The sequence below is a fragment of the Fragaria vesca genome, linkage group LG3 (assembly GCF_000184155.1).
Source record: "Fragaria vesca subsp. vesca linkage group LG3, FraVesHawaii_1.0, whole genome shotgun sequence".
Taxonomy (NCBI): domain Eukaryota; kingdom Viridiplantae; phylum Streptophyta; class Magnoliopsida; order Rosales; family Rosaceae; genus Fragaria; species Fragaria vesca.
The window spans coordinates 1,911,214-1,920,899 of NC_020493.1; the positions used below are offsets into that span (position 1 = coordinate 1,911,214).

The 9,686-nt window shown below is 36.5% G+C and overlaps 2 protein-coding genes across 2 annotated transcripts; both read right to left on the bottom strand.

The window, feature by feature from the left end:
• Positions 1 to 603: 603 nt before the first annotated feature.
• On the bottom strand, positions 604 to 1,772 carry LOC101302736 (myb-related protein Hv1-like). Its single transcript, XM_004295312.1, has 3 exons — positions 1,640 to 1,772; positions 1,413 to 1,542; positions 604 to 1,291 (listed from the first exon to the last, which is right to left on the bottom strand). The coding sequence occupies exons 1-3, from the start codon at positions 1,770 to 1,772 to the stop codon at positions 685 to 687; spliced, it is 870 nt and encodes a 289-aa protein (XP_004295360.1). The 3' UTR covers positions 604 to 684.
• Positions 1,773 to 5,114: 3,342 nt separating this feature from the next.
• Positions 5,115 to 6,276, bottom strand: LOC101297703 (transcription factor MYB28-like). Its single transcript, XM_004293426.1, has 2 exons — positions 6,065 to 6,276; positions 5,115 to 5,947 (listed from the first exon to the last, which is right to left on the bottom strand). The coding sequence occupies exons 1-2, from the start codon at positions 6,195 to 6,197 to the stop codon at positions 5,280 to 5,282; spliced, it is 801 nt and encodes a 266-aa protein (XP_004293474.1). The 5' UTR covers positions 6,198 to 6,276; the 3' UTR covers positions 5,115 to 5,279.
• Positions 6,277 to 9,686: the final 3,410 nt, after the last annotated feature.

Genomic DNA, 9,686 nt, shown 5'->3' on the forward strand with positions numbered 1-9,686 from the left:
CTGTTACACACTACTCTGTTAGCCATGCATTCTCAAAATCATGAAAACATGAAGAATCTAGCTAGGTGGAATAGATGTCCAAAAACACATATGAGAAGAGAAGAACATAAGGCGACTTGATGCACATCAGTGAGATGTGGAGAAATTAAACCAAGTTTTTATCTTTTTGACGAATTACTTGATAACTTGAGAAATTCTTATCACAATGTGGAAAAACCAAACACATATCGTGAGGAAGTATTTCTGATATTTTTTCTTGGTAATTAATAAGGTTTGACAAACCTAAACTATATATAGAGAAGGTTGAGTGAGAAACACACTTCATCACCTATACATCATTTACAAGCACATGCCTAGCTCTTGACTAAAGGAATAAGGCAGCACAACAAACAACACAGACTTTACCTAACACTTTATCAATTGACAAGAGAACATATACAAGTAAGGTAAAATGTACAAGTAACAATAAATAGTAATAGGTAAGCCTGGAAGAAGACAACAACAGCCATGTATCCTCTTGATCCAGAAGACCACAACACCTATGTATCATTTGGATACAATTATACTTGCATACCACAACCATACCTCTAATATTCCTCCAATACACAAGACCACCGTGACACTCGATGATGTATCATGCATAAACGCACATTAATCACTAAGCATATATGAATATTTGCATTTTCAACTATCGTCTTGCGGTGTTGGCATGACTTGGTAGAACAAATCCATGCCTTCATCATAGGGCAACAAGTACGATGATGAGGATGATATAATGTCACTTTCGATGGAGATACTGTCCTGTAGAAACGGTGTGCTCCAAAAATCACCAGCATTGTATTGTTGATCTGATATCATTGTTTCTGATGATGAAACCATGACAATATCTCGATCGACAATAAGATAGTTCATGAACACGGTAGAATCTCGTGCTTCATGATTAAGGGAGCTTGAGGAGGAGGAGGTATACTGTGCTGAGCTAGTACTACTAGACGATGTTGATTCTGGGGACACAGCAGAGGAGCTTTGGGGATGAAGTAGTTGTTGACAAGCATCATTACAATTACGAGTAGCACTTTCATGAGCCTCTGTTTGATCGTCTGAATCGATTTGCCGTGATGAGTACTCGTGATCATCACGAGAATGCTGATGATCTTTCGGAAGTACTACATGACCAGAGGATGTTTGATTTTGTTCTTCTTTTGTGCGCTTCTTCTTCATGTGGGTGTGCCAATAATTTTTTATTTCATTGTCAGTTCTTCCTGGTAATTTTGAAGCAATCATCGACCATCTGCACACATATATGAATGATGATTTTCCTAATATGAAGTGTGATTGGAAACTCATCATAAATTTGAATATTGATACTCCCTATCATAAATTTGAATATTGATACTCCCTTGATTACTTACCTATTCCCAAGTTGTTCATGTAGTTTGATGATTAAAGCCTCTTCTTCTTCAGTGTAATCTCCATGTTTTACACCTGGTTGAAGGTAGTTCTTCCATCTTAGTCTGCAGCTTTTCCCACACCTTGATATACCTTCGATTCACTCAAAACTTATATGTAAAAAGAACAATGTTCTACGAAAATTCAGGAATCAAGGATATTGATTTGGTTTGTGCGAGTCTGTACATACCTGCATATTTCGGAAGTTGACGCCAGTTCCAATGGCCATAGCTTTGGATATAACTTCTTAACTTATCGTCTTCTTCAGCATCCCATGCCCCTTTCTTTACTCCACTTTTGTCATAGAATGGAGCTCTCACCATCTTGCCCGATCTTTCTCTATATCTCTGTTAATTAAGTAAATCAAGTTTTCTATAGCTAGCTAGGTAGCTCTTTTCTTCTCATCAAATCACTCAAATTTACAGTACCAGCTAACCAGGTTTGAAGATGGGTGAATCTTTCCAGTGAGTTCAAGGGTATTATATACAAGAGGCGGATGTTGATGCACCCAATTGTTGTCTTACTGTTGATCATTGAACTGCATTATTACCTTTTACTGTTAAAAAAAGAAGCAGCAAACAGCTATTCAATTAAAGATGGACCTTTTAACTATACTAGTTTCATATTTTTAACAATGGGGATATAAAGCTCGAGTGAAAAACGTGAATACAGATATAAAGCTTGACATGAAATTTCGGGTCATGTATTAATTGCTTAGGAAGCGATTGATTTAGGCTCCTGCTCATGGGAATTAATGGGAGATTACATCTTGTAACAGTAACTAAAACGATAATTACATTGCATGCTAATCAGGAACTTAATTTAATTTGAACTGAATGATCATCATTTTTGACTTTCTATGTTTGCTGATATGTATGATGATATCACCCCCAATCAATAATGGGGGTTGGCTGTGCAGCTAACTCTGATGATTCACATTTAGTTTTGAATTGTTAACATTTTTCATAGTTGAATTTTGTTTAAATTTGAAAAATAATTAGTTTACTAACCATCCATGTAGAATAATAATCAAAATGCACCCTTCAAAACCTAGATATTTATGAAAACACTTTGCTGTATGAAAGACATAATTTCACATGGAGAGAGCATAGTCACACTTAAATTAAGTGTTAGTTAATTAGTTGATGCCAAATCCCATGCAGTGTTAGTTAATTATCAGATAATTAAACATTAGAGCTTAATTAATCTGATTCAACTATGTGTTAGATGCTGATTTGATGAAGCTGAGATAACCATGTGGTGATGACGGATGAACTGACGGCGTGAACTCGGATTCAGATGACGTACAAGGAGTGATGTCACCGCTGGTTGAACCAGAAATAATGATTAAGACCTGATTAATTAAGTTTTCTTTGAACAGACAAGATAAGATAAGAGTGGACGGGGACAAGAACAATTTTAATTATAGAGAAAATCATATTTTTTGGCTTTAAGACCACGTGGACCACGTGGAGCAAACGCCGGTTACTTCTTTGAAGCTACGTGCGTAGAATGGTAGAAGCAATGTTCATGATCAGCCCAATTGTAGTTTCCAAGGCCCGATATGATAATAGTTCATGAAACAGTAAAAATTGGCTGAAAGGGTCGAGGGTGATCTTTGATTTGAACCTTGAATTAGGAATCATTAGGGAAGCAAGTACGGGGGCTTATAAAGGAAATTGAGATCACACTGAAGTCTGAAGATGTTTTTGTTTCTGGAGTCTGTGAGTAAAAAGTTTATATCTTCTTACAGTAGGTGTATGTGTTTACATAACAAAAACTAATGACACTCCTTCAGAATGTTATATATATATATATATTTTTAAAGTGAGGTAGCATGTCATCTCGGTTACATTGGCCAATCAGTTGTACCCATCTCAGCATTCAGACCGAGGTCTATAAGAGTATCCCAGCAAAGTAAGACTAGTCTCCCATCTCATGCGCACAAACTCAGAGGTCTGTCAAACCTGCTAGTCACAAACTAGTGGGAGCTTGGAACTCTTTCGGAATGTTAGTTCCCTCTTGGCCTCTTCCATTAAGAGACGTGCATATTTTTGGCCATCGATTGCAATATGCCTGAAGAGAATCTGCCGTATAAGAACAAGTCTCAATCCTCTGTTCAAGTTATATATGCAACAAAATGAAGGCTAGTTAAGCCTACAAAACCAGTTTTGAGAATTTTTACATTATCCCAAAGATAAATATGTGAGAGCCACCTTCATGCCGGGTATTGTAGCCACTCTATTTGTTGATCCACTTGATTTTCTTGATGATGTATTGATGAAAGAAGTACCTTAACGCAATCTTTTAATAGATTTGAGGGACCCTAGCCTACAATACTAATTAAACACAATTTGCCGGGTGATCGGTACATGCGTGGTTCCTTTTGCTAATTACAAACTTATCAAACTTTGGCACATGAAAATTCAATTCGTTGACATTGATCTGTCATAGACATAATATCTAGGTCATTTTCTACGTATCTCAACGCGTTTACGATCAAGCAGAAGTTGAATAATAAGGCTCTTTGGGAAGAAACAGAATAAAGTCACAAGCAAACAGACGCACATAATAATTCTGCTGGCCAATATTATTAGGCAAGTACGTTGTGCGTACTCTAAGTCCCTAACACCATCATATTATATAACCGAGAGTTAACTTATTCAACTGACCTAAGACCAAGACTGTTCTTGATATGTATAATCCAATCCCATCATGCACGTTTCATAAAACCCGCTCCAGGACAAGGCTTACATCATTTGCAAGGGCTTCCGGGAAACCCATATAAGTCTGAAGCTTAGAGTAGTGCTAATTAACAAGTGTGGAACACATGCGTATATAATCCCACGCGTATAGTTAGATATGTTATTCATCGTTTCATTACTAAATATAAATCGGATCATTGATTAATTAGGATGGCTGGTTACTGAAGTATATATACCAGCTCGGTCAAAATACTATCTATCCTGATAGGGACCGTGTATATATGCCATGGAGACTATATTTAGGGGATTGAGAGGAATAGCTTTCTTCTTCTGGAGTTTGGAATAGCTTTCTTTATTTGTTGCAGCAAGCATGGTTTATGTGGTTAATTGAAACATTTTTAGGTCAAGAAACTCATCATCTCTGGAAGGTTTCTTTCTTTCTTCTAGGTCACTATTAATATTAGAAGTATATTCCCAGATGGGTAACAAAAAGAATTTTCGAGACTACTAATTAACCCTCAAATCATTAAAAGGTCCTATATATGTAGGAACTTCCTGCTCTTTTAAATTTGTTAGTCTTCCGACTTGATTCGACTCATCATCATATCTGGGAGATTGCATTGATGTGTAACATGTAGAGCCTAGCTTAGGCACTTGCTGGGTTCTTGAAGTTTACTAAAGATTATATAGAATTAATAAGTACATGCAAGCTCTGTGAAATTAGCAGAAATAGGCAAAACCAGGTGAATTGGGGAAGAAGATCGACGAGCTTCGGCGCGTCTTTTTGTTTTTTCTTTGATTACAGCTCAAAACTGCATCGTATCCATTATATTTTGCCTTACCTGACCAACTAATAGCTCACTAATAAGACGAGTTACCTGCTGGATCATATGATCTTATGAAATTAGGACTAATTTATCAAAACTAATGTATAAAGAAAAGAAAGATGGTACAAGATATCTATCTCGCTCGATTCATATAATACATTGATATCAAAACAGAAATGTTATTCATCAAATTAAAAACTAAGCTATTTCCAATTTTATTATTCTTTTGATGAATTAGGAGTCGATCTCAATACTTCAAAAGTACATATAAAATTGATGTCTTTAGATAAAACCCTGATCATGTTGCTCCGTACAAGAAATCTCCATCAAATGACGGATAAAAAAAATCAGGCTCCATCAAGGGTGTATACAAACCACTTGGGTCATTGTCAGCCAGAAATGGCTCTGTCCAGAAATTATCGCTGAAATCTCCAAAGAATGTCTCCATGGCAGCTGATGTAGCATTGTCCTCCACAACCAAACCATCTGCGGCAGTAATTGCAACTCCAGTAGTATCGCTGGTCATGGACGAGAGCTCACTCGATGATGGCTGTGGCGACCACAGTTCTGGGTAATCAAGAAAATCAATTTGGGAAATTTGATCATCAACAGTAGTTTCCGCATTTCCAAAATCATCAGTAACAGCAGTACTCCTTGGCTGATCCAATGATTTCGGTACTTCCATTTCTTCATGATGATGATGATCATCATGTGTGATTGAAACTGAGGAGGGCTTGTGCTTGTTCATCATTAAGCGTTTCTTGAGGTTTGTGTGCCAGTGATTCTTAACCTCATTGTCAGTTCTTCCCTCAAGCTGTGCTGCAATCGCAGACCATTTGTTCCCCAGCTTTTCATGAAGTGTGATTATTATTTCCTCCTCTTCAGTTGTGTAGTTTCCTCTCTTGATGTTCGGCCTCAGATAATTCAGCCACCTAAGTCTGCAACTCTTTCCGCACCTTGAAAGCCCTAATTCAAGAACAAAATAAAACCTGATTAGCAACAAACAGAAACCCAATTCGATTCTCATCTCTAATTACAACTTCAAGGACTTAATTAGTGATGGATAATTAACTAAATACTCACCAGCAAACTTGGGGAGTTGGCGCCAATTCCAGCAGCCATACCTAGTAACATAAGCTATGAGCTTCCTATCTTCCTCCGGTGTCCATGTCCCTTTCTTCATTCCCCTTTCATCACAGCAAGGAGTTCTCACCATCTTTCTCTATATTTCAGTGATCGATGATCGAACTCTCTTAGATTTCTCTGTGTTGCTCTTGCTCTCTCTCAACTCTGAGCTCTGAGTTGTACTTGTAGAGGTACCTCCTAGCCGAACTCGAACCCCTCAGTTATTTATATAATTCCCCAAAACGTGTTTCACAAACAAAAATCATTAAGAAATTTGAAAGCATACATTGTTTTTCTTTTGGGGTCACTATCAGATTACTAAATAGTATATACACCTGCACTGAAACAAAATGAAGAAGGTCTAAAATAAGGTTCAAGATGCATATGGGTCCCTTCGTCCACGAATAAAACTAAGAAGAAGATTCAATGAAAGTCACCAGGGTTTTATGTGAACTCTTTTGGATGATAGTACTGACTTGACTGACTGGTCAGTCTATATAGTAGAGTAAAGTAACGAAGAGATTATTATTGACACGAGTATAATACAGCCAGCTGCTTCAAGGAAACCCACACCCATCGATTCGATGCTAGCAGCTTCCACGTACTAAGATCATCACAACAGACTGCAGCATCATCATTGTGTGATGATCGAGCTTCACGACGAGCTAGCCCAGTGTTGGCTACACAAGGTCAACCAGCCTTGTCTGCAAGTATGGTCTATGCAATAACATGACGCATGTGCTACTAATAAAGGGTGATTGAGAAAGGGTGCCGCAAATATGTGGCCCAGGATACAGACGCTGGTAAAAGCAACATAAACCTTTTTGTTGCCTGTAAACCTCGACAAAGCATGACCATGAATTGTCAGCACTACTGAAGGGGTTTGCTCCCCCGCTGCTTCGTCGTTCATATGTGACAATAGTGAAGCACAGTGACGGATCTATGATGCAAATTTTGTCTAGGCTAATTAGAGTAGCCAGCACGAAATTTGTTTTTGTCACTATTGTTATCAACATTTTGATTTCTGGTCAAAATTATACTTAAATCATAATGAGATAAGAAAAATGGGGAAGAAAATAAGAAGAGAGTAATGAAATAAAAGCATCTCCAACAGCTTTCCCAAAAAATCTCTAAAATAGGGAAGCAAAAGTTAAAATCTCTAAAAAATTATGATCAAAATCCAGCAGTTTCTTCATTTTGGAGATTTCAGCATTTAATATAACAATAAAATATAATATATCATCATTAATTATAACAAAAAAACATTATATATTTTATTGTAACAATAAACTACCCAATAAAATATTTTATTGTTGTCTTAAATTCGTTGGAGCACGTGAAGAATTTAATTTTTGGGAATGAAGACTTTGTTGCAAATTTGGGGAATGAAGACTTCTTTTTCTTCTTCATCCCCATTTTGGGGAATGAGATGGGGAAGCTGTTGGATTTAAAAATAGCTCTATATTCCCTAAAATTGAGAAGTTCAAGAAAATGAGAAAGCTGTGGAAGATGCTCTAAGAAATACTAATAGAAAATAGGATAAGCTTGTAAGAAAAAGAAAAAAAGAATTGGAAAGGGGAAAATCAAGACTTGGGACAAGTTTGTAAGAAAAAAAATAAAGAAAACAAAGAAGAAAAGGGGATTACCACGACTTGAACCCAAATTGGCCACTTTCTAGGCTAATGACTTGACCACCTTAACTACCACGGCTCATAGAACAAGCAGTAAAACTACATGGTACCATAATAAAAGTTTTGTCTAGGCTTAAGCCTGTAAAGCCTTATGCATAGATCCGCCTCTAGTGAAGCACTAGCCGATTTGACAAATTAAACCAGCTAATTACAACCATGCATGCAGCGTTCTTGATATACCTCGAACATATGCATATGAATTGTCACATAACGTGATTTGTTTTTAGCGGTTTAAGGACCAACCAAGCGAATTGATTTGTAGTTTTTATGTAATTTTTTATTTTTTATTTTTGTGAATAACTAGATAAGATCATAAGTTGATCAGGGTAATAATTTCTCTTCCTGTTTTAGAAAAAAGATGATGTGTATGAGATAATGACAAGTGCCTTTGGTGTCACTAGACAAATTTGTTGAAATGCTTTATGAACTATATGTGCACTTTCTAGTGTTTTCAAGAAGCTCCCATGTGGATTCGGTAAATAAGCCATTCGTGATAATCTACTCTGTGAGTCTTGATAGGAAACTTTTGTTTCTTAGAAAGAAACGGTTACAACTAACATTTTACAGAGTATTAAGGAATGCGTATGTTTTTTTACCTAAATAATGTTAAATTAGCCTTTATATCGTGACAATCAAGAATTTTACAGAGTAAACGAATGAGAATTGTGCAAATGTACGTTCTTCTTATTTTTCCTATACAAATTAAGTTGTTTATATCATACTGGTTGGAAGTTGGAACATGTAATTAATGTATGAACATGTAACATATAAACACGTATAGATGAGTCATATGACGATGCGAGAGCTGCGTACGTAATCAAGGTTTGCTGATGCAGAAATTAATTATTGATGGGAGTTTGATTAATTACAAGTGGCTTTGCCTCGTCCGGATGTTCACATGAGCACGTGTGAATTGGCTCTTGGTCTTACATGGTTTGAATCACGCTTTGGCTCCATTTCTCTGGTCAACCAAGAATCCATCAATGTATCTCTTTCACAAAAGCCAACAACAGAAAATAATGTCCCCTCTTTTATTTCACTACAAATTAATTTCTCACTCGTTTTGGTCTCCAGAATTTGGAGAATTAGATCGAGGTCATGTTTATACCTAGCTATTTCATACAATGAAAGCTTAATTAATTTCTCCTATGATAGATGGTTTGGTTTTATGTTTTAATTTGAATGACTTGATTAACCCAAAGACATGTTCATGATTAGTAAAAACATGATTAACCCTAGCAGTAACATTTGCAGTGTCTAAAGTAAGATGTTGTTCTATAAGCAAGACATTCATGGTGTCAAGCCAATACTACGATAGTCCAAGAAACTCATGGGATCATGTGACCGTGGCCAGAAGGACCCGATCGAATACACCAAAGTTGAAGATCAGACTCATCACAGGGGTCATGCTTCCCCACTAATTAAAAGGACGTGTGCTGCAGTGTTGTTGGTCATAGGACCAATTATAAGGCATTTGATAACACAGAACAGGGTCATATATACGGTTTGAAATTTATCACAACACATCAACGTATCAATCAGCCCCCTTCTAATGAGGGATCCTTATTTTAAGCCATTTATAGGGATAGGGCATTACACCAACTTCCCGATTATAATTTTACATCTCCACCGTTCATATCTTAGGTCTATATGAGTAGATTACCTCTACAAAATTTCATATGATTTGGTGATCGTTAAGGCTTTCAAAAGTTCAATTTAGTTTTAATGACCTTCAACGGTTTTAGTTTGACATAAGCTGGATCGTTCAAGATTATTAAAACTAAATCAAACTTTGAAAGCCTTAACGATCACTAAATCATATGAAATTTTGTAAAGTTGATCTACTCATATAGACCTAAGATATGAACGGTGGAGATGTAAAAATTCAA

Excerpts from the sequence above, each read along its gene's own strand:
- LOC101302736 (XM_004295312.1), bottom strand. The coding sequence starts at position 1,772 with ATGGTGAGAGCTCCATTCTATGACAAAAGTGGAGTAAAGAAAGGGGCA. Across the intron at positions 1,543-1,639 it reads TCAACTTCCGAAATATGCAG|GTATATCAAGGTGTGGGAAA; the intron begins GTATGTACAGAC and ends AGTGAATCGAAG. Across the intron at positions 1,292-1,412 it reads CATGAACAACTTGGGAATAG|ATGGTCGATGATTGCTTCAA; the intron begins GTAAGTAATCAA and ends ATATGTGTGCAG.
- LOC101297703 (XM_004293426.1), bottom strand. The coding sequence starts at position 6,197 with ATGGTGAGAACTCCTTGCTGTGATGAAAGGGGAATGAAGAAAGGGACA. Across the intron at positions 5,948-6,064 it reads CCAACTCCCCAAGTTTGCTG|GGCTTTCAAGGTGCGGAAAG; the intron begins GTGAGTATTTAG and ends TTCTTGAATTAG.